The sequence below is a fragment of the Andrena cerasifolii genome, chromosome 1 (genome assembly GCF_050908995.1).
Source record: "Andrena cerasifolii isolate SP2316 chromosome 1, iyAndCera1_principal, whole genome shotgun sequence".
Classification (NCBI taxonomy): Eukaryota; Metazoa; Arthropoda; class Insecta; order Hymenoptera; family Andrenidae; genus Andrena; species Andrena cerasifolii.
The window spans coordinates 14,030,713-14,056,123 of record NC_135118.1 but is presented as its reverse complement, the minus strand read 5'-3'; the positions used below and the strand labels follow the sequence as shown (position 1 = coordinate 14,056,123).

Sequence of the window (25,411 nt, the reverse complement as noted above, 5' to 3'; positions counted from 1 at the left end):
GATCCTGCGATACCTTTGAAGATCTCGTCGACTTACTCGTCCGTTCCCATTACCAAAGTAAAGCCGCGGTACGCGATTATCGCCATAAATCGCGTCGCGGATCGGCCGTGCATCAATGAAGCTATTCATAGCGATCCATTACGGAAATAAGGGTAAAATGAAGCGCGCCGGTCGGATGTCAAGCACGAAGGTAGCGGACAGGCTCGCCTACGAGGACGCACGGGAAAAAAGGACGAGTGGATGAAGCCAGAGGAAACGCGAACGACGCTACCATATCGCTGCTAGTTATTATATAGCAATGTTATCGGCGCTGCTCGTGCATCGTAGACAGGAATTCATCAGCCCCGGCTACGTGGACGCCGATGATTTTGAGATTTACGTTTAATTACGCTTTTTCCACCCTCTCATTTTTTTCTGAAATTCTCCGATGACGAAGAGATTCTTAGAGCACAGTCGAGGCACTCTGACGTTGTAAAACAAATATCGATGGTGCGAGCGATTAAATGGCCAGTGTAATTGAATCGATGATTCGGTGAATCGGTCTACTTTCTCGTTTTGCACGGTCTAGTAGCTTGTTTTATTTAGTGAGTGTACAGAATAGAGGGAGGCAATTAGCTCGGACCTGGTTAAGGAAGATTGCAATCTACTTAGGTATTGATAGAATTTCAGAATCGACATTAATATCGATGCATAGAGAAAAATGTTTCTATGAATCTTATTACTTTTAAGAATCATCAAATATTTTTTATTGCCCGTATTTCTTTGGAAGACATATGTATCTACTATTTGCTGGGAAAACCACTTACGGGGGGCACTCTCGTCTAACGACCCCAAAAGTAACAGAAATTTAAGATTTTTAAAAAAAAAAACTGTTAGTCATATTGGATTAAACTCTTTTGGGATATAAGAAGGCATCTTTAATCTTGCAGAAAATATTTTTTTTGTCGATCCTTCTTATTATAGATTAATTATTATTGCGGAATCTTGACCACCTCTTCGACGATGTAACTCCTGTTGGCGGGATGTGTAGCACCTATCACAGTCATCTGATTGCAAAAGAAAATAGAAGTTTCTTAAAGTTAGATAGTTTACGCTGGGATTGGTCCACTTTAAAAAAAAAATGAAAACTTGAAAGAGTTATAGCGTTTGAAAGAAAAAGTAAGTTTTTTCCTTAGACAAATTTTTCACACTATTCTTTTCATCAATGAGAAAAGTATTATAAATGAAAACTAAAATTGAAATTTTAGGCCCAGTCCCAGAGCTTAAATTATTTAACTTTAAGAAATTATTCTCCTTCTTGCAAACAGCTGACTGTGACAGGTGCTACACCTGATAACAACATCAGAGGTTAACACGATTCGATAATAATTAATAAATAATAAGAAGGATCGATATAACAAAAATTCTACAAGTTTAAAGATGCCTCCTTATATTTCAAAAGAGTTTAATGCAATATTAACAATAGTTTTTTTTTAAAAAATCATAAATTTCGGGGGTGTTATACGAGAATCGCCCCTTAAAGAACGATAAAATTCTTCATCATTTATCATACCTATTCAGCAAATATCTCGAGAGTCAGAGTCATTGTAACCACGTCATTGAGTTTTTATGGTAACTCCGCGTTTGCAATCCGTAGGCACATTAAATCCTATTTCCCGATTAAGTAGCGCGTTTAATAAATATTCATTCGCAAAACTATCCTCGCGGAAAGCTATGGAAATTGGCACAGCCCGATGCCGCGCTGTGGGAGACCAGAGGGGAGGAAGTTATTTTTTTTTTTTTTGAAACGAACTATTTCCACCAGCGTCTAAGAACAGTAATTTCTCGCGCAGTGAGCCGCGTTGCCGCCGTGATTTCGATCTTATCTTTATCGATTATCGAAGATTACATGCCCTCATCGATAAATATGAACAAGATACCTCGCGCCCACATCCGGACGGCCTTTATGCTAATTCGATGCCTGACGCATGAACGTTGCTTCAACTACCGTTCAAGGCTTCCTGACATCCTGCACGATTAAAAATTACGTAAGGGGACCTTCCGGTTTAAAGATCGATTTTTTTTATTTCATTTTTCGAATGTTCGACCTTTTAGGAATACGTGTTTGAAAGGATTTGTTGAAATTCGTAAAATTCCCAAAGTTATAGGCATTTGAGTAGCGGCAAATGCATGGGCAGCAACTGGCCACTCGGCGCCCACGTAAAACTTTAAACGCGTTTTTCTCGAAACAGTGTTCTCAAAACGGTGGGACCTGTAATTCCAAAAGTTATTATCCGATTCGACTGAAACTTTCTTTGTTTTGTAGAATATACTTCTGGCTAGGAGGGAAACCAGTAAAAAAAAAAAATGAAAATTTATAATTTTCAAAGGCGTTGAAAGGACGAAAAATATAGGGGAAAAGTGATTTCAAACTTCAAGTGTCGTTATTTTCTTAAAAAATGTTATTTTTGTAATTTGTTCTGGTTTCTCCCCTAGCCAGAAGTATATTCTTCAAAATAAAGAAGTTTCAGTCGAATCGGATAATAACTTTTGGAGATACAGGTCCCACCGATTTGGATCAATTTTTCGACGCTTTGGCTTTAACGACTCCCCAGTACCGCCTGTAATGATTAATTATAAAACAAAAAATATATTTCTATAATTTAAGACATCCTTAATACAATGAAAAAAGTCCCATTAAATTATACATAGTAGTTTTCCTTTAATTAATTCCTAAAGATCACCTATTTTTGGGGCTCTAGACTGGAACGTCCCCTTAATGCAGTCGACAGTTTTGATACCTTCTCAAATTCGGAACTCGGAAGTCAGGCCCTTCGAAGGTCTTCGTTCTTTCTTCCAAAATCATGCTGCGGGATTTGAGACCTTGGGAATTGAAACTTTGAAATTTCTGAGATTTTAGAATTGAATGCTCTAAGAATGCAAAAACAATGATATTCGAAGCAGCTGTACATTCGGGGTCCGCAGAGTTTGGAATTCTGAATATGTGAAATTTTTGGAAACCGGCACTTTCGAAGGACTCTTCTCTGTCTTTCAAAGTTTTCCTTTAAGAAGTGAGACTTTGACAAACGGAGCTTTGAAATTTTGGAGATCTTATTTCTCAGGATTGGAAACTCTGGGAATTTGAAATTAGTGGCAAATTCAGAGCTAGCAGAGTTTAGAATCTAGAGAATTGGAAATTTTGATCTTTCAATAGAGTTCGGGACCTACTTATCAAATTTGTAGCATTCGAATTTCGAAACTGGTAAAATTCTAAATACCCTAATTTCTTAGCCTACAGAATTCAAAAGTCCCGGATCTATGCTTTACAAACTGTGAGTCTTTTGGAATTTAAAACTCCTAGAATTCGAAGCTTTCAAGTTGCTATAACTGTTTCAATATTGTCGAAGTTCTCCAAGTTTTAAAAACCAGAATATAATGTAATGCAGCTTAATGAAGTGATTAAATTATGAAAGCATAGTCATACCTGCGCTAGCACATCGATTTCATTTTCCTCCGGAGTGTTAGCGACTTTTTTTCTCAGAAGATAGTTCGCTGCTTCCAGACTGTATTTACTCCTTTTCGGTACAAATCTATCCTCTGAACAGATTTGCCTCGAGATATACACCGGTTGCTTTTTACTGATTTGTGAGGTCTGCCTTAAGGTCGATGAATAATTACAAATTTGGTGCCATGGTTGATCCTCCTAGAAATACATCCAGTTAATGTAAAAATTGTATAAATTTCAAATTCTTAGATATATGAATTTTCATACTTTCAATCAGGTAAATCTTTAAACATGAATGATTAAAACTTGGGAAGTTTCATTTGAGGCACTTTGAAATGAAACGTATTTCAAGTCACATTCGGAAATAACTGTAGACTCTTGAACTTACATTTCATGACAAATGCATTCCACGCTCGGCAATAATAATAATTGTGCATCCAAGAAATTGAAAACAATAAGTACTCTACTTTATTAATTAAAACATCATTTCATGCTTGTTGTTTCAATGTAACGTTTAAATCATCTTCATAATTAACAGCGAACTGTTAATTACGAAAAAACCTCGTTTCTAAGAGAGTGAAAAGGTTTACAGAAAAATCCCACAACGATCAACTTGTCTTCGCGTAGTCGTGTCGAGTCACTGTGACTTTGCTGTTTGGGAACGTTCTCTGCAATTAGTAGGAAACGAAAGGTTACACATTTCTCGTATCTAATTAAGCCTGGTAGGTACAATATAAATTTGAATACATTTTTTGTTCTTCAATTCCAAAACCATCAGTTCCTGGTACCTTTTCATACCTTCCTGTTCAGTTTCATAAGTACCATTTACCGTGCTTGACGCAAAATCAAACTTGCATCTCTCGTTCAGCAAAGCTAAACAATGCGCGTCGAGATAATTTGGGCATCATCTACGCATGTCCAGTGGAATAAAGTACGAAGGGTTAATGTTTACATCGCCCAGCCTCTGTACACTCAACGAACATCTGGTCGTGGACCAATGACTGAAAGAACGAGATCCTGAACCTGTATGCATCTACACCTCAAACACCGCTTCAAGTTCCTTATTCTTCTAGCTGATTCCTTAACCCCTGTGAGATGCGCAAGAGTGGTGGGTATTTTCCCAACGACCTACAACCCTCTACTCTACGCGACACATCAATACATGGAACTAACTTTGCAAGCTAGAGTACATACTCTGACGATTAAATTCCAGAATAATTAAGTTCATTCGACTTACCTAAATCTGTCTAAGAATAAAAAAAATTCTATTGTGAAAATATTATCTCGATTTATTAATAAAGTGGTTGAGTATTCGAATGTAGACATTTGCCTTAATATTCTCAATTCTTATCACTTTTCTGTTAATCTTCAGTGAACCCATGCTTACGTAAGTATACGTCAGTGACTTACTGTGGGCTAGCAATTCGAATTTTGGCTTGGAAAAAGAAACTGTAACAAGCAATTATAGCAACGTCCACCGAACGAAGAGCGAATGACGTAGAACCAGAAGCGAGGAGCAATAAATCGCGATACGGACGATTTAAATGGACGATCGTTCACCGTTACGGCCGAGAGAATCGCCTGAAGGGAACGCCATCGTAACTCGGAATTAGGATGCCACCTTTCTGCTTTCCCGTTTAAAGTATCGTCCCGGAAATCCAGGCAGAAGCGCGTTGCTCGTGGCCGTTCGTGCGGCAGAAGAAGAGCCAGCGTATTTATAGGAATTTCTCGCGATAAGGCTCGCAAACACTATGGCGCACCGCGACCAATAAATACAGGCTTGCACGCTCGAAAATGCAAGGCCAGGCACAGCTCGTAATCCTCATATTTCATTAGCATCCGTCGTTTTACTATCGACAATGAAATTTCCAATATCCTTCAGCTAAACCTTCAATCTGACGTAAATGGCCCCTCGATACTCTGGGTGCTAGGGCAGAAACGATGAATGCCTGTTCTTGATGTCTTCATGCAACAGCTCTGCAGTGCATTTCCTAATACCCTGCGAGGATCAGGAATTCTCAGGAGCTGGAAGAATTTCAACTTCGAAACACTCTCGCAAGGGGAGGACATCATGTGGTAGACACCGATTTTTATGAGCCTTGGCACGATGAATCTATGTCAAAAATAAATAAATAGGTGTTCGAGCGTTTCTGCTAATGGGCCTTAATAATAGAGATATTTACATGGAAATTATTAAAAATTTCATAGTGGTCGTGGGGTTTTAATTGGGAAAAATCCCACACTACTCTGGCGCCCCTGGGGGATTCCCCTCTGAAGGAGTCGGGGTGCCTTTTGAAGATTTCCCCAAGTTAAAATAAATTTATAAAAAAAAAATTATAAAGTTTTTTTTAACGTGGAGACATCTTCGAAAGGCACCCCGACGCCTCCAGAAGGGAATCCCCCGTGGGCGCCAGGGTAATGTGGGATTTTTAGCCATTAAAACCCCACGGCCACTATGAAATTTTTAATAATTTCCATGTAAATATCTCTATTATTAAGGCCCATTGGCAGAATCAAAATCGGTGTCTACCACATGGTGTCCTCCCCTTGTCAGTTCGGAACTAATCAAACTTGTAACTTCTCAAACACGGAACTCTAATCTTAACACAGAATAATTGCATATTAGAATAATTACTTATAATTATTCTTAAACACACTATTATTAGTATCTCGCAATGAACTCCTCTTCCCCACGATATGCAACTGTTTTCCCAGCGTCCACCATTCCCAAATCCCCTATTCCCATGTGTCTCACCGTCACACGTCCACTTTCTTCCGCAAGCCAACGCTACACGATCGTCCCTCGATCTTTCTTATCCTCGCTTCCACGCGGATGGCCCAATCCAAAATGGATTAAACCTGTATCCTGGTCGGATTTTCCGCGCGAGTAGCGTGCAGGAGCCGGCGAAATCTTGAGCGTTTAATCTCCAGGCGTCTCGGTACAGCTTTATGCAAATGCAAGGATGCGCGAGGGGGTTGCAGGTAGGGGGAGAGGGGCCTGGCAGCTCTTGTGCGACGCGCCGGGTCGCATTATGTGTACCCTTGGACGGAGATGGTGGTTACGTTTCTTCTCTCGCACCCCATAAATTACCGGGCGTGCAACATTTAATGGGCCGATGCCTTCACCGGGGACCAGGCTCCTCCGCTACCATAACGCCATCGCGTGTTTAGCGCCGCGGGGCACTCACGACCGGAAAATACGCCCGACGATGACTTTATTTCGTTCCCCGGCTCTTCCGGTGATAAGGGCCAACGTGCAACGTGAAAGGGTTATTGTTAGCTGGCAGTTATCTCTTAGACGAATGGAAATGGTCGAAGAGGATTGAAGAGGGAATGATTTTGCGGTATTTTCGAATCACTTTTTGTTGTGGAGTGTGGGGAATTTCGAGGGAATTCTTCAGATTGGAAATAAATGTCGAATTCTGTTTGAGTAAACTAACGTTTGTGATTTAAGAAAAATAGTAGAATTCTTGCCTATTCTATTTTTCTTGCTTACATAATAATTATGTCTTTCTTTGCTACAAAATTTGTTTAACTTCAGCTTCTTCTAATTTATCCACGTAGACCTGAATTGATTTACGAACGGTACTCTGTTGATTCTCACGAATAGCAGAAGTGGTCAAACTCAAGAATCAAATTCAGCTGTGTCCCACGGAGGAGTAGCTCTGTTTCATGATGCTCTTCCCGGCATCCTTGCTAACGTGGCATCCGAAGCCAATAAATCCAGTGGTCTAACGCCTAATTTGCATGGAGCTGAGTCTTAAAAATGTCAAGCAGCTGCGTTTGCGTGCTCGGTAGAAAATTGAGGAAGATTTTCCCATAGGCAAGAAAAATGTAGAGGACCCCCAGCGAAGATGTCGAGACTGCTGGTCAATGTTTTGTCTAGCAAGCCTAGCCAAACCTGTCTGACCAATATTTTCCCTGCGCAGGCGAGTCTCCTGTTGCAAGGTGCTGAAGGGGTTGTCCTGCGTTCCGCAAAGGGTGCCCTTCGATCCAGGAGTGACCCGCAACCCTTTCTGCGTTAGATCTACTACTTTCATTTGTACAAACGGCGTATTTAATTGTGGAAAAGTATTTAAAAAGTATGAGATTCGAATATCTTCGAAGAGTCTGAGGAGGTTTCAGGAATATCTATAAGCTAGTAATTATATCGGTTAACAGCAACACAGAGCCAACAAGGAATACTGAATTACACTGTCAAGATTCTACACAAATTACATTCAGACATTTAAATTACGAGGGTTTATTTTACCCCCTTAAGGGGTTATTCCGGTTAGCGCGCCGATAAATTAAGCGATTTTCAGGAATTTATTGAAACGAAAAAAATTATAGTAATGGAATATGACTTTTTTCTATTTATTGAACTACATTGCTACAGTAAATAAAAAATATAAAAGTAATACAATTATTACTTTTCAAACGCTTTTGAAAGCGGTCTTGAAGACATGTTTAAAAATTCATGCCTCGCTCGAGAAGGCGATTTCAGCTGTTAGACTTACCTGAACCCAAAAATCCAAACAGATTCTTGATCAGTATGACTGTCGCTATCGCCCGGACTATAATTAGTGATTTGTCTTAAAAATTAGCAAAATGACGGGCAAAATGCGAGAAAAATGTTTTTTCGGCTTTTTTCTTATGCTATTTTCGATTTTAAAAGTAGGTTAGACTCAATGAAAATACTTGGTTGTAGTCCCTGCGAGAGTCACGGGTGTGCAGAATAAGCAGTACAATTTATAAAGCAATCGGTTCGATAGATTCTGAGATTTTATCTTCACGATGTGGACAAATGACGTTTCTAGAAAAACGCGTTCAAAGTTTTCATGTATACAGGCCGAGCCTCTGCGCTCCCTACAAAAAATGCCTATGTAAAACCTAAAATAATCGGAATTCTTCCATGAAAATTTCACAGCACATTCTTGAGGATATGTATTTTCAAAAAATGTTTTTAAAAAATCGATTTTTTCAAACCGTCTAACCGAAATGACCCCCTAAATTAAATTCATAGGTATACGCATTTAAAAAAAATATCACATTATTTATCATACGTATCCTGTATACCTATACGGCCCCCAAAGTATCTTAATTTTTCAAATTTTCAATTTAAAGCCCCGCTAGTACCAATCGATATAAGCCAAGGAAGGATCGAAAATTTGGCCAACATTGCCGAAGAAGCCACAACTGGTAGACGCTCGTGCGCTGCTGGGCCCAGTAAAGATACTGTCCAGCTTCTCTGCAGATTTTTTGAGAGTCTGCCAGGACAACACTTCGTCCTTTTGAACCGTTCCTCTTCCCACGGTCCTGCGTTATATCAGCTCGAACCGGTTAGCAGATGACATCGTGCACGCACATACTGCGTCGCGACGCACGCACGGACGTGTCCATGCGCCTTTATTTCTCCACAAGGTACGACGCTGCACCACCTGCAGCTCGGTTCCAGTGGGTCAACCTCGCAGGGGGTCCTCCTTGAGAAAGGGTTGCAAGGAATCGAGGGGGTCGAACAATGGCGGAGCAAGGAATTAAGGGGCAGGAAGAAGCTCTTGCGCGTTCTTCTCAAAATGTTTACGTCCTCGGCGAAATGCCCGCGTGGCAGGGAACGAAAAGGCCATCACGCGAGATCCAGTGCCTTTGAACCCTTTTCCTTTTCCCCGCGTTGCCTCGAGTAGAGGCCGGAGTAGAGAGAGTTGTTCTCTTCGTTTCTGCCACCTCGCGCAACTCACTGTGGCGAATTTGGCGAAAACACCTGGGGTGACATCTTTATCTTTCGATGTATTATAGATCTAATTAAAACGAATGAATCTATATTCAAAAGCCTGTTTTTTTAGTCAAATCTTTGCTGTGACTCGTTCAAATTTCTTTACCACTAGTGAAGTGAAGGTGATGCTCCATTTACTTAGAAATTCTCACGTACGTAGCATTTCATCTTGTGAATGTGGTAGAGGTTCTGGATTATAATCAATGTCAACGGAAGAGCAGTTGAATAATTACTGTAATGACAGGAAGGATTCTTGGAAGCTTTCGCATACCTGTCGCACCAGCATGTACCTTTTTTAGTTACTGATGACTTTCTTGCAAAAGTGTCCTGGGAACACTGCTATTTCTTCAAAGTATTTCTAAATTTAACTAACCAGTCCCAATAAATTCCAGATCAGGTAACTTTGGAAAATTTCTTCCCCCATCTCGCGTGGTGCCTTCGAATCCACGAACGACGAACTTGGTAATGTTAACTTTGATCTCCACCCCTCCCCTTGTCAGAAAGTGGCTGTTGCATATTTATGAACAATTCAGCCGCGCCGGTATCGCGTACACAGGGGAAACAAATTAATGGCATAAACGTAGCTCGCGCAGGTTGTACTCTTCATTCAGGAACGTCAAACGCGCTGCATATGCATCGATGGTACGGACACAGGTGCAATTGCACACGCGAGCCACGAGATCTCCGATCTGAATATCAAAGATGCCGACAAGCCGCGATTCGCTGTCTCTGCTAAACGCTTTTATTCGAGCAACACGTTAAAAAAGAGCGTAAGTGTATGGTAGGCTGTCAACGTGCACGTCAACGATCTTCGCAATTTGTAATTACGATCACCATTTTGGTGGCGTTTCCAGAGCAACGTTTATCCGGCAAGCAGTCACTTTGCATTAAAACGAACAAATCAATAAATAAACTGGAATAACCATAACTCCTGGTATTAGCATTTAGAAAATCTCACAGTTACAAAGTTTTTAGTGAAAGCAGTTAGAGAAGTACTTCAAGATTAAGAATATAAATTATTGTTAGATGCAGGGTCGCCCCTGAGACACCGTTTAGGCGATAATTAGCCAGTAGGTACTGCGATACCGCAAAAGGCTGCGAAAAAATTCTCGGTAGGTAATAACAAGTGGGAATAATTGATGGCGTCGAGTGGCAAAGCCCCTCAGCAGGGGTAAGTAGATGTCGCGGAGGCGCCATTAATCGCGCGGGATTAGAAATTCGAGAAAGAAAAATGCGAACGCGCACACATTAATAACGCGTTCGTAGGAACAGGTTGCTTTGCCGGCGATTCAGACTATCGGCTGGTAATACAGATATTGAGTTCACGCATAGCGGGTGCGGATGGGAAAAATGTTGGCCGGAAAAAAGAGACGCCGCCTAATGAATTAGCGCTGTCCGTATCGCAACGCTCGTACCTGCGTGCGACAAATTATGCCGATCGTATCGTAAAATTCTAAGGGAAACGGCTAAATGCTTATTAGAGCCCACATGCACGGGCGTAGGTGCAATATATCACCAGGTGAACCGTGACGACATTTATGTTTTCATACTTCGAACGATCAAAGTCATCATTTTTACGGTTTTACGGTGGCATTCTTGCGGCAACTGGGTCAACCGGCAGCGAAACCAAGTGTCACTGGTCTGTCGGTCTTTGTGCCACTGTCTCTGGCGAGCAATTAACGTTTCAGGTAATTACATGGTCAACGATCTCGACGGGGGCCACCCTTATTGAATTGTCGATCGCGGCTCGTGATAATAAGATAATTAGCGCCCCCCACGGGGAGAAGAGAGCCACCTCTGAGACATTCTGTGCGGAGTTGGCTAGGGAAGAATAGAATTTCCTGGCGCGCTTTCAGGGGATAATAGTTTTCTCTAGCTTCTAAACCATTGATAGCGTCGAGGATTATTGATATCTAGGGGAATCTTGGGAGTTTAATGGAAACAATTGAGCTGCTTGCAGCAAAAGGGTGCAACTCCATTTTTGACAGTTTTTCAATTATGACGTGTAATATACGTAACAAATTCTACATCGTTTGGTGCACGTCTGATGCAAATCCGATAACAAATGAGCGATTCATTGCACACTTTAAACCTGCACCCATTACTGTTTTGTGCAATATGTATTTTCGTTTTGGACAGCTTCACGTTTGCAAAATTCGCAAAAATAGAAATAAAAGCATGTCTCTTTTTAATTTTATAAACAGGTTTTTTCTATTTTACTGGAAGTTGCTAAATATGGATATGATAGTGATAGCTGCACCGAGATGCGTGTAAGTGTATTTTCCAAGGACTTGAAATATTCATAGGAATTTAAATTCTTGGGTAAGATTACTCCAATTCACTGTGCCTAAACCACATTTTGCTGCCAACTGATGTGGCACCGGTACGAGTAGTCTGAGCTATTCTATGTCGATCTTGACTCTCAGCCTGCCACCTACGATCATTATATAACACCTACCGCGTTCTCGTCTACCTTTCCCACTGCACCTGCATAGGGAAATCCCAGTATACGTGACGTGACTTTCGTAAAAATGCTTTGATATTGCTGAGAGTCTGAATGAGATTCATGTAAACACCGACGAGGGAACTGCACCCAAGGCCCACGGAGCCTAATAGGGTCAGCATCATCGGCGTTGCGATTTCTCCAGCCGTAGCCCGCGGAACAATCTGGTCTAGACGACACGGAGTGTGCATGCGTGTGACACAATACAGCAACAGCATCGAGATCTCCCTCCACTTTCGACACCCGTTACAACCGAGACATTAGATCGTACGTTAGACACGGCGATTGGCTCCCGTCGGACGCGAAGAGGTTGGGCCCAGGTGGGCCATCAGGTTCGCAGGGGGGATCCAGGATGCGATTGGCAGGAGGGAAAGCAACGGAAGAAGGGGCAAGCTAGCTTAGCAGCCGTCCACGATCGTCGTATTGCATCGAGGAGTTCAACGAAAGAGGAGGATTGCTACTACGTCGTGCAACATGTTCGAATGGGAGGGGATCATGCTGGGAGATATAGAAAACGGTAGAGCACTCGGGACAAAAGACCCCAGAGGAAGGGTTTAGCAAATTCGACCTGATCCTTGGAGCAATCTAGGAGGAAGCTGGGTGATGCCTCATTTGACTTTATAATAGAGTCATAGATGACACCTGATGTTGACTCGATAGTGGGAGCAAGGATGCTCTCGAGCGTATGATGGAAATGAGATGTATTAGGTAGAGGTGGGAGCTTGAAGAGTGAAGTATGACGTACTCCTCTTGTTATGGGAACCTAATAGTGGAGCAGGATGAATGGGGCTTGCGACTGTGTGACTTTGATTTCATCGATTTCACAGTTAGGAGGTACTACAGACTCTAGTATCCTGGAATTTTTAATACAGATCGTGGAGCGGGGTCTCTAGACTTGAGTTTCTTGAACGGGTTACTTATGTGTTTCTGTAGTTTTTCAGGGGTACGAAGTTTTAGGTATTCTATTGGTACCTGCAGGTGGTAGCAATTTATTTCGGAGGAGTTATAAAATAATCTCAAGGTAAGAGTTACAAAATCTTTCAGAATATCTTGATGCTGTTACTATATCAACGACATAGAATCAAGGGGGTTGAATTTTCCAAACATTTTCACGAATAAAGCTATCAGATTCTAACCACTATCAAACTAAAAACGAAACGAACAGAATTCGTTCAAGTGCGAGCTTTCAACCCAGTACAATTGCAACGTGATCAGCAATTAAATAATGTATAAACTATCGTTTAACCCAGCATCGAAAACATTGCAAAGCTCCCTCGAAATATGAATCCCTCCGAGCGAAATCAGACGAAGACACGAAAGAAAGGACCAAGGTGGAGTTCGACCAGTCACCCTCTAACCCCGAAAACCTCGGGCCACGTCAGCCAGAATCGCCGCGTCCAGTTCGGTCCCCTGACCACAGCCAACTCGTTTGGCGGAACGAAAGAAGAGATTCGCCAGCAGCACGAGGGGGCAAACGCGATCGAAAAGGGGGGCGATCTCCACAAGTGATGTAAGGAGGGGGTTGCGAGAGTAGCAGCAGCTAAGCCGGGAGGGTGGGGAAGCCTGAGGAGGGAGCCAGAGGAGGGGATCGAGGGGAAACGCGAGGACCGAGCAACCACGCACGGCATCCTTCCTCCGGAGCCAAGTGAAGCGGCCGAACTGGTCCTGAAACACGGTGCAGTGCTCGAGCGGATCGTGGCGTGTCGGGGTCCCCGGTTCCGGGGCCCGGCGTCTGCAGCCCTCAGTCGTTCGCCGATGCCCCGACGAGGAGGAGCACCGAGTTGTCCTAGGGCAAGGTCATCCCTCGGACCAGCCACCCTGAGCACCAGGGGATACTCGCCTCTGCCGAGCATTCGGGCTCTGTCACGCGCGTTTTCGGTCGTTCCACCGGGGTCGCGGGTCCCACGAGTCCCGTCGTGTCGCGGACGCTTCAGGAACCATCGCGCTCCGTCTCACCAGCGAAGAGAGGCACCGCGGTGTCGCAGGTCGCCACCGACGCGAGTAACTCACGGAGAAGCTGCGGAAACTTGGCTGGACGATCGAGGATGCGGGACTTCCGACGATTACGACTCGGGGTCTACGATCACGCGGGTCGATAGGGAATCGATGGGAGAGAAACGAGCACCGAGCAGATGGAATACCTTCCGGCACGGGTCTCGGGATGCTGGATATAGTGAACGGCCTTCGTGTACGGAGTAACAGCGTGTCGTTGCAGCCGGTCGCTTAGGACCAACGGACGATTTCGGCGTTCGTCGATCGAAGACCCAGTTCTCGTGGAGCTCGATGGTATCGGGGGAATCTTGACCCGGGCTGGGGCCCCCAGGTGGCAGCCAATGGATCGTCCACCGGCCGGGAAGGTCGACGCGTGACGAGGATAAATCTCGTTTTCACCGGTATCGGCAAAGTGGACGATTAGGCCTCGTAGGACGAGAGAACGGCCGAGTACGAACGGGGCAGCCGAGGATCGAAACGCCGGCGAGGAGAGCGAACGAGGGAAGAAAGACGAGGAGGCGAAAAAAAGAGCGAAGGATAGGAGCGCGAAGCGAGGAGCGAGGGCCAGGGAGAAGGAGGAACAGAGACGGGACGAAAAAAGGAGGATTTGCCAACTTCCTGCGAGCCGAGAACGTGAGAGAAAGGCCGCCTCGGAGCATGTATAGCTCGATCGATAAACAAACTTTCGTCGAAGCGTAATATCGAGGCGTGGAGCCTCCTGTACCCTGGCGAATTGGAATGTCGACTCGCTCGGAGCTCGCTGCTGTCTCGCGTTTCAAGGATTCCCCCCCATTGTCGATGAGACCATCCTACCGTTCTGCCCCGCAGATGCCTCCAGTTTCCACGCTGCTGTTCAATTATCCTCTCCGGGATGAAAACTGTCCCCGCGTGCAGTGGCGGATTTTTGCGCCCGGGCAGCTCGGTGGAAGACAACGCGGCGCGGTTAACGAAGGCCCACGCGCAACGCGGCCAGCCAGGGACCGTCTGACAGGTGTCGGGGCCTTCCGGTTCCACGGCGGAGTCCATCGAGCTCTGTTACCCGAGGAGCGTATAATGCGGTTTTAATGCCAAAGGTGTCGGGTTTCATAAACGAACCGGTACGCGCGGGTTTGTCACGGGTCATTCGCGTCGCGGGTTACGAAAAACGAGCGGCTGGAACGGGCGTACGGCACGTGGGCGACGGACAGCGGTTGTCCTTTTTCAGAACGCCGCGGAAACGGGACCGCGAGGGCCCCGGAACGTGGGGGAGAGAGAGAGAGAGAGAGGGAGAGAGAGGGAGAGAGAGAGAGAGATAGAGGGCGAGAGAATGGACGGGAACGAAATCGTTGGACCGGCAGGTGTGTGGCCAGTGTAATCACGTTTCAGGTTGTAACACGTGAAACGCATTGTGATTTTTCAGATACGGACTGGTCGTTGAATTCCCCACGAAAGGTGAAATGTCCGGGGGAAAAACGGTATCTACCCGCGGCGAACGTTCTAACGGTCGATGATACGACGGACGGGGCAGATAAAACGTTAGATCTGGTCCACGCAAGCGAGACTTTGTGCGCGTATATTTCGTCGTCGGGCAGTGGTGACTTTGTCGTTGGGAATTCGAGGCCCCAGTGACTTCGATGCGCGCACAGCAAGGATTTCTGGCGCCACTGGTAAGTTTACAGAGCTGTGGATCGCAGGCCACGTATAATGTCCTAAAGCACGATACCTTTTAAATGTTCCTTGGTCATTCTTCTTTATGAAAGGATTTAAAAACAGCTGATGCATGGCAGGAGGTGCTACGTTGAGATTCTATATCCGATTTTATCCGAGTAAAGGATTGCCTACCGAGCCGACAGAACAAACGCCCGGAGCAAACTTTAGCCATCGCTATCAATAATCATTAGGGGTATGATACGTAATTAGAATGATATATAACTGGCACGAACGACAGCGTGTAAGTGAGCTCTTGAAATCTAATAAAGTGCGATAATTTATCGAAATCCGCGGCGGGACCGTTCTTGCATACGTACCCCTCCGTGCACAATAAATGGCCGTCGATAAGATCTCGATAAAAATGGCACTCTATGCTCGCAGATACCTCTGTCGACGGTAGTAACGAGTCATCTTTGTTGATCAATCGCTAACCGGTATGATACAGCATTCCGTGGCATCCTCTCCTATATAGGCTATTTTCAATACGATACGCTCGGGAACAGCTGAACCTTCGTCATCAAGATCTTCAGATTAGCAAAAACTGTTCCTCTCCGCCGTCTTCCCTGCTTCAATCCTCTTTTCCAATCAACGATCGAGGCTGAAACACAGCCAGACCGCGGCAAATAACGCGGGGTACTTTTCAATACCTGATCCATAGGTGGAACAGGAAATTGAAGTTCATCGTTATTATTTCCAGTCTATTAAGCATTTTTTCGCCGACCGAGCTGGGTAAAGTTATTGCACTAACTCGGATCGAGCAGCTGAGGCAAGGTCACCGGCCAACATTCCTTGGCCTAACTAATTTCTGAAGTGTGACTGCGCGTTCGTTGGCAAACGCTTTTTTATTCAAATACGTTCCAGTGATCGTGGTACGCGCACTTGCGGCGGAATATATTAGGCTACGCGTTGCTCTGGATCGTTAATGTGAATCACCCCGCTGTGCGTAACAAGCGAAATATGCATTTACGTATATATTCTTTTTATGTCTTGCGTACTTTAGAAATCTGTTTGACGATACTATGATGGGATCTTATCAACAATTTTCGCCAGGCTACCTTGCAGCCTTCGTAAATACAGAAACGACTTACAGCAACTGTATAGCCATAGACACAAAATCTTAAACTTGAGAACCTAATTAAAGTAATATGACAAATTTAATTGTTCTTATTACTGCTTCATACGCCCAAGAAATATTCAAACTTTAACCCGCAATCGTCGCACGAAACCCCTGCAACAGCATTTCCATCCCGCCGTTCTAAAATTAGCCAGCTGCGCAAAGTTCCATCAGTGATTACACGCGTGCACGTCCAGCGATCAATGAAAAACGAGCGCACCGGCTGAACGATCCGCACTCGCAGAGATATCATAATAATACATTGTGACGATCAGCCGGTCGAGGAGCCTAGAGCAATGGTAACTATCAATTCCAATCAGCCGCAATCACCAATGCTACCCAGCGCTAATAAATTCCGCTCGTTCCTCGAATATCCAGCTCTCTCGTGACTCCGCCGTTCTGGCTTCGTTGCCCTGCTAATCCGGGACCAGTACAGGACGACTCGAAGCCGCGACACGGAAGTCACCCGATCATTCAACTATTACATTAATTTCGGGGGCCATTGGTTCAGCCACTGCTGCTTTGTCAAGAAACAAGTCACCACCCACTTGGTACCCACAGATCAGGTTCCCCAGTGTGAACATTTGTCTACAGAGAGCAACACGAATTCCAGTTGCCTCGATATCAAATAACGCTCTGCGCAATGGTAACACGGCACGGTATTTTTTCTTACGCTTAATTGATCCGTTGACCCATTGGAAATTTCTGGTCGGCGGTTAGCGATCCGTTATAGGAACGTGGATGCCTTAATCCTTAAGCAGGCGATAGTTACGAGATTCAAGTCAGTATCGGTGTGTTCTCAGGCGCTTGGTGAAGGTAAATGGTAGATACATTTCCAAAAAGGCGTGGATTACGCCTTAAAGCTTAGTGGTGAATATTATTTGTATCGTCTTGTCGTTATAATTACTAGAGCTCCCTAGAGTTGTTCCCTTAAACTATATGTTGTTAAGCGGCGTTACTCTCTTTATAAAATAATAATTGGTTGTGCACGGTCTCATATCAGTTCTTTATTTAATACACAATGTTAATTTGAAGTATGGTAATTGAGTTTATTGTAACTGAATAAATATTAAAAACTGGCACTTTAACAGCCAAATATCACTGGCATTAGTAGTACCTAGTACTGCCTAGGACTAACATGAATATTGCCACAAGAACTCTAAACTCCTATGACTTTGACAATTCTTTTAATTCGAGCTTTAAATTTTATTGGGGTTTCTCGAAGATGTGGGAAAATGTAAGAAATTCCACCTTTTAGTCGCTACCGTGGCAATGAGGAAATCCACTTTACGAACTGGGGCTACGAATATCTAGTAATACCTGTGTAGGTATTAGATAGATAGTGTTATCTCCGTGGATGAGACTCCAGTTTTTGCATGATCATCGTATTGGTTATGCAAAATCGATCGACTTGCTTGAGTGATGCAGTTTCTACGCTCTTTGGTTTCACTTTTTCTCCCTCAACTCGACTGCCAACTCCTGCTGGTTTTCGTTGAACATTGCGCGCTCGCACTGGTTGGATATCTTCTATGGACCTGGTTGCGGAGATAACTTGTTCAACGATTCCATCGTGACTCCGATACGGTTACGGTTTCGTCTCGTTCCATGTGCCTTGTGTTATCCGGTACTTTAAACGGAAGTGGAAGATATTTCGTATGTTTCACAGCTCCTTCTACGCGTCGAAAGCCTTTTCTATTAGTCCACTTTCGCTCCGCTCCATTCGCCATAGGGTGAATCTGGCGTAACTTAATCACACTACCTTATCGAAAACTCAAGCACAGCAGACACATTGCATTTGTCAATCACTTCAATTGCAATCTAATAACGCTAGAAAAACGGATCATTAACTGCAATTATACTTTGCGCTGCGCTAACTGATTACGGAGAACCAGTAATTACTTAGAAGCCTCGCGATCTCAATCCAATGTCGGCGATATTAATGAGGTACTTCACAGACTATTTGCATAGTACATTAATTTAAAACGTGCTGGAGAACAGTGATTAGTTACCACGCATTATACATCTTCCACCCAGAAATTGCGAAATCACATACAATAAAGTACAGCGAATCGCAAGATTTTCACTCCCAATAAAATCAAATTTATTCTAGCAAACACCCTCGCAATATAGACTCCTCAGCCTCGAGGAATCATGCATCTCACAAAGCCGTAGGATTGTCTCTGCAAAAGACAGCAATATCGGTGCATAGTTTCCCCCGCGAATAAGGGTATAAAAGTGCAAAGGGTTGCGAGGCAGCAGGAACAGAAGAATAAAGCGAAGAAGTGATGACTGGGGGGCAACAAAGGCAAAGGGACGAAAAAAAGGTAGGCAGAACGCGGTCAGGTAACGAGCAAAGACCTGGCCGGGCTCGTTATCACCGCGGTACGGCCGCCAGAAAACTGCTATCACGGCACAAAGTTATTGCGCAGTTAAGTGGATAACCTACGGTCTAAATTGCGGCGGGCAGCAGGTCTGCATTTGAATAGTGGAGCTAACGGATGGTGGCCTGCACCATCGAAACGGGCCCCGGAGAACGGGGCCCAACAGAGACGGAGCTCATAAGCGAGCCGGGGGAGCAAGAGAGGGAGCGACACTGCTCGACCGAGGAGCTACTCCAATCGAGGAGCAGCTGGCGCGGAGAAGGAGGAGCAGAGGTAGGAGGCGACGCTCGAGAAAGAGTTGTGAAACGGGTAAACGCGCCTAACATATCCACATAAGATGTTGCCACGGACTCGTTACACTCGTTAGCCAGCATCTGGAGAAACGACGTGCCCAGTAATCTCGGGCTACCTTCAGGTGGCTGAACGATTTTCGGTTGGAGGGGGCGAGGACCTCGGGTTGAAGTATCAGCTGGGTAGCTGGATTGGGCTGAATTCTGCTTCTCAATCCTGCTATGGCCTTCAGTTCAACTCTACATTTAGCATATTGTTAATATAATGACAACTTATAGTTTTCTCAAAGGTAGAAGAGCTTTAAACGCGTTCAGGCCCGCGGCGCATTTCCCCGAAGCCTTTCCTATTATTACTATCCACTCATTTCTTTGATGTTTTAATCTCTTCACAGGTTATGTACTAGCGTGGCCCTTATTTATACGTATTTCTTTGCTCTCACCCCCTAGAATGGTGCCATTTGCTAAAAAAGTTGTCACCGAAAAAGTTTATTGCAATCGGACAACAGGATAGGGTGCCGACCAGGCCGTAAAGTTTAGAATTCGTCAACAGTTTAATTTACAGAATTTCTCAAAAATGGTAAGCCCTATCGAAATTTTGTTCAAATAATATTCAAAGAGTGTTCAATTTTCTACAATTACGGTATATATAACTTTGTCGTGCTTCCAACCACTTTTTAGATAATAGTGTTTGGATATAGAGTGGTCCGCATTTCGCGCGTCCCACCTGTACGGCGTGGCGTATTGTCTATACGCGCGTAGTGCGGACCTCTCTATATTCAAACGCTATTATCTAAAAAATGGTCGGAAACACGGAAAAAAGATATACACAGTAATTATAGAAAATGGAATGCTCTTTTAATATTATTTGAACAAAATTTCGATAGCGGTTACTATTTTTGAGAAATTCTTCAAATTCAAACCATTGATGAATGTTAAACTTTAAGGTCTGGTTGGCACCCTTTCTTGTTGTCTGATTGCAATCATCTTTTTCAAGGACTGTTTTTTTTTATGAAGTGGAACCATATTAGGGGGTGAGAGCAAAAGAAATCACAGGTTGAAAATAAGTGCCACCCTATTATATACATACAGCTTTTAAGCAGTAAATGCTAAAACAATACAATGACCTATTGGTTGGCCACTTCGGCTTTTGGAAGCTTCTACTAGTGACCCAACTCTTCAACAGTGGAACTGGAGGAAACAGTGACGGTGGAGATCCGACACTACAAATCTCATTAACGAGACCAGCGAAACCACAGCTATTTAGTCTCAAGCATCCTCTCAGCACTCGTACAAAAGAAGATAATCGACTAATTGAAAGTGGACGGGACTGGAGATCTCTGTTTAGGATCTCCGGGGCTATACGTTGCGCTGGCGGGGGGACAATTACAATAAGAGTACGCGAGCCTGGATGCAGTACGAAGGCTGAACCAAAACGTAGGTCGATACGGGCACGTCCAGATAACGCAGCATCCGGTAGAACGAGAAAAGCCATTTATTTCCAACGGTTCGAGGCACCGCGGAGATGGATGACAGTCGAACGGCGACAGGGAAACGAGAATACGGTACGTCACGGGAAGAAACAAGAGGAGGCGACCGGTTGCCTTCTCTATCGTCGCAGCATTCCGTAGGGCGGACACCCGAGCATATCTCCGTATTCGGTAATCGATCATCGTGACGTATCGTCGATCACGCGACGAACGATTCCGCCGTGGCTACGCGTGATCCGATCCGACGCTAAATCGGCTCGTAGCTAGGCGGAAAAGATCGGTCGCGAGCCCCGATCGATAAATCCCACTCACACTTTGCCACGAAACCTGCCGCTTTCTGGTTATACCTGCTCCACGAGGAGGCCGGCAATGTGTCCCCTACTGCTTCGTAGGTGGACTGAAGTCTGCTGTCAATTAGACAGTTTGGATTTGATGTTGTGGATTGATGGGTCTGATTTGTGGGGGGATTATTTAACGAGAAGTGTGGGAATGTTAGTCCAGCGTTTGAGGACCTGGGGACTTTCTCAGCTGACAGTTCCTTCTGCTAAGGTACCGTGAAATGAGGTAACGTTGACCACTGGGGTAACTTTAACCATTAAACTAGATCATAAAACAATTTTTTTTCTACCATGCAACAATATAACAGGTATTATTCTCAGACAAAGTGCATTGGATAGCTGTGATTGCTTACTTAAGATGCAGCTTGGCAGAGAATAATACCTGTTACACAATAGGCGCTAGAGGAATTTGTGTTAAAATCTAGTTTTTAGGACAAAGTTACCCCAAGTGATATCTTTCGTTAATGTTTAAAAAGAAGCTGGAAGGGTATCAGGATCTGTTACCAAAGTTGTGATTAATTGTCGTTGATTAGTGGTAGAGGAAGTGGTCTAAATATGGGCTACCACATTTATTCCAGGATTTTTGCCCAGCCTGTTAAAGACTTTTATGATTAGACATTTGAATCTGTATGTTCAATATGTTTACTTTATTATATGGTGGTGAAATAAGGTGAAAGAATGTAATGTTTGTTTCAAATTCTATATTTAAAAAAGCAGTAGTAATTTTCGGTTTTGAATAGGGTCTAAATATGGGCTACTATTAAAATAATTTAAAAGAATAGTGGAAATTGAATATTTTCAGACTGAATATTTTTAAAACATGTCCAAAATGCTAATAAAAATAAACTTAGATGGTGATGGTGTTTTTACAGTAGTTAGAGATGCATATGTCCTTTTCAACACCTACACAGGCGTGGTGTTCCCACATATAACACTGAAAACACTTCAGCAAAAATTCTCTCTCTGTGTCTTTAGAGAAAAGTCTTGTGCAAGACATGCAACTCGCATCCTCGTTATCTGGGTGTCCCCTTTGATGAGGTTCCACGTCACTGAAATCGTCTTCAACTTTGTAGCCCGTGTTTAGACCACTTGCTCATAGATGCCATTCATCATAAAAAATTATGCGAAAACAAGCTTACAATGTCAACAATATAGTGCTCATAGCAAACTAACTCTTAGTTCACCAGATTATTGTTAAAAAAACAAACAAGCATACCTGTAAAATCTTTCAGATTCGTTCGTTCGTCCTTTTAAGACGATTTACAGTACAGCATGTTACCCAAACAAATCTACATAAGCCATTATCTGTGTCCCACAGCTTCTTCTCTTCTTCAGTTGTACTTGTACACCTCTGGCGATGAAGTGATGAACCCACTATGACCTAATACTTCAGCTAGCCCGTATTTAGACCCCAGCCCATATTTGCACCACTTCCTCTACGACTACTTCATAGAATTCAAGGCAATAAGTCCAGAGGAAAGAAACTATTTCTAGCTGTCCTTACAAGCCCCAATCTGCCAACGCTCAGCATCCTCAATTATCTGAATAAACATCGGGGACGTGGAAATAATTCAGTGATGCATGAAGCACGTCATATCATAATTGCATCGGATGGCCAGGTTTCGATTTCCACCTTGTTCAGTTTGCTCTGCACAGTGACGATCGCAGTTGCAAAGATGCGTGTCACTGCAGTTTCATCCGGCTCTGTTCATGGAAATGCTCCCGTTGGAAGAGCAGTCCAGTCGGTTCGATGGCTTCCACGGGATCTGGAGTCAGCTTCTTCATCACCTGCCAAAAAAGGTCAGGGCGTGTCCGAAATAGAAACGTGATAATTAACCGGTTACCATGGCGCACGACCCTTCCCGTTCGCCAGCGAGGAGACATTATTAAGTAGCCGCTTCCAGCGCCGCCACCGTGCTAGACCTCGTAAACTTCTTCGGATTGTAATTATTCCTAAAAAGGCGGAGATTTTTTGCACGTTCGAGGAAATCGCGGAACAGGGCGCTATTCGCGTGATCGAAATAATTGAACGGCTGGAGGATGGTCGATTGACGCCCGGGAACTTCTCACGGTTCACCCGCTGGATCGCGCTAACGGGTTAATCGATAACCGCTCGATTGAATTAACGACGCGGCGGGACAGCGGAGAAAAACTTGGCGACGCGTTCTTGAAGGTTTTCAGCGCGGTATCGATTTCCCCATTTAATTTGAATCTTTCGTTCCTGCGAATCGAGTAATGGCAACCAGCCGAGGACAGTGTTTCGTGGAGCTTCGTCCCTTCTTAATTTGAATCCTCTTCGCGGCTCGACGTGTATCGATTACTTTCTGATAGTTGACGGGGCGTGTCTTGGAAATCTCCTCTTCATTTGATTTCAGATAGGATAACGTTAAGCTGTAATTCAAAGTCTGATTTTATATCCAATTTCAATTTCTCCTGGAAATGCAATCAGTCAACTGACTTCAGAAGAGTCGATAGGGAGTGCCTTCATTTCAGTTGCAGCTTTCCAATTTTCTACGCCAATCGGTATGCGATAGCCAGTGGAGAGTGGCCGCACACTCAAGTTGTCCTTTTCTTAATCCACTCGACTCCGACACCAATCATTTTTCAGTTCAGGTTCAATTTTCCTTTTCAATACGAATCTTTCTCCATCCTCCCCCCGTCCCTCCTCCACGCTTGCCAGAAACAATCGCTAGGATTTGTCGGAGATCGGCCGATACGCATCGAGAAAGTCAAAACGTCGAGGCATTGTCAGGATCGATAGTTAACATATAAACGAGCTGCTCGCATGCATTAGGTATATGGAAATGGAAATTAATCGTCGCTGAGCCAGTATCCATAGTTCACCGAACGAAGCGCAATTTACTCCAAAAGGTTGCGGGTATACGCTCTTGACAACCGAGAATTACGGTACCTCGGAGCTCATTTTAGTGGGGTAGTAACCTTATCCCGAGTTTCAGCAGCGTCACGAGCGATTGCGTAGAGACGTGAATACCAAATGCCTTCGGGAAACGGGCGAAATCTGAAAAACTTCCCACCGACCGTCGCTGCCAAAGCAAATAACAGGTATTAAGATGCATTACGCTAACGGCTGCATAATCATTGAGTAATTGAAAAATTAATAACACGGCGCCCAGTAAAAGGTTTCACTTGCGCGTACGTTTCCGATCGCGTTGATTAACATACTGCGCCGCGGCGATATTTCACTGCCCTCGGTTCGATCTTCTCCATCAACGACGATTACGTTGTAAATGTACCGCGCACTAAATAATGCAACAAGATAACGCAAGCAACTTCAGTAGAAAGACCTTACATTTTCCCTAAAGGAAGACAGTTTTACAAAAGTTAGAAGTTCAGTTTTTCATTTTCCTAACCATTCTTCGTCAGGAGAATCGAGGGGTCAGAATTTCAAGGAACTTTATCAGGTTGAAATAGTAACAAAAATCGATAATTGGGGAAGAATACTACTACTTGTCAGTAGAGTAACTGATGTAGACTTCTTTGATACTGATTAAGGGCAGTTTAGAAAATAGAGTCCTGTCCTGATATCTCTAGGACATTCCTAAGAAACTTTATTCACCCATCAACATACTCTTCAGCAGCAATTCGAAGAAGCTTCAACGGAACAACTTCGACCTATAGGTTCAGAGTGTAACGGGGCCCTGTGGTGACACAAGAGCGGATTGAAAATAGCGGGTGTGGTAGAGCGGGGGATTCAACAGATCGCTGGATTGCAGACGACGTGGAAGACGAAGAAACGCCGGTCTCGAGTGGAAAGGACGACGAAAAATGGTTCTCGGAATGGTGTTGACACCTACATAGCAGTCTGACACGCAACGATGTCGCGCGACTCATTGTGCAAAGCCATCCCACAGATCTGTCGCGCGATGCTCCTAGATCCTATGAATTTAAGCGCGGAAGAAGCTTTCTCACGGCCAGCGACTTCGTAAAAGCTGATCGATCGGTTAAATACATTTATCTGTCCCGTCCCGTAGGCGGGGGTAACATGTGTTATTACGGAAAGTGGGTAATTGATAAAGCGAATGAAGCGCGAGGCTAATTAAAAGTGGTACGAGAATGGAACCGAAGGAAACCGCGAGTGGCTAAGAGGCAGCGTGCTCTCCCACTGCAAGGAGATAATTAAAAGCTTGAGTGTTCCTCCGACGAGAAGTATCACGCGAGAAAGTTTAACGATGCTGGAAAATAATCTCTCTTTCTCCCTCTGTAACTCTGGCAATGTCTGTATTGCGTGGAGTTAAACGAAGTTTTATTCGTTTAAAAGAATAAATACACAGAAAATTCTGATCATTGAAGTATAATTCGGAAGTGGACTAGCTTATTTCGAGGGAGATACGTTTCACGCTATACCGAAGTGTACAGATAT

The 25,411-nt window shown here is 44.1% G+C and overlaps 1 protein-coding gene and 1 long non-coding RNA gene across 7 annotated transcripts in view; one reads left to right on the top strand and one right to left on the bottom strand.

Annotated features, from left to right (window-relative positions):
* LOC143372224 (protein cortex) overlaps positions 1 to 25,411 on the bottom strand; it is a 243,072-nt gene that overhangs the window by 8,255 nt on the left and 209,406 nt on the right. For all 3 annotated transcript variants that reach the window (XM_076819477.1, XM_076818627.1, XM_076820341.1), the window contains one exon: positions 3,464 to 3,682. In XM_076819477.1, coding sequence (XP_076675592.1) covers positions 3,464 to 3,682 — 219 coding nt within the window. The remainder of the gene's footprint in view (positions 1 to 3,463; positions 3,683 to 25,411) is intronic.
* The window catches only part of LOC143378601 (uncharacterized), a 180,601-nt gene continuing 168,971 nt past the window's right edge, over positions 13,782 to 25,411 (top strand). For 2 of the 4 annotated variants that reach the window (XR_013088349.1, XR_013088339.1), the window contains exon 1: positions 13,782 to 15,377. This is a non-coding gene — a long non-coding RNA (uncharacterized LOC143378601). Of the gene's footprint in view, positions 15,378 to 15,470; positions 15,808 to 25,411 lie in introns of those variants that run through there. The other 2 variants (XR_013088320.1, XR_013088333.1) reach the window with 2 other exon arrangements.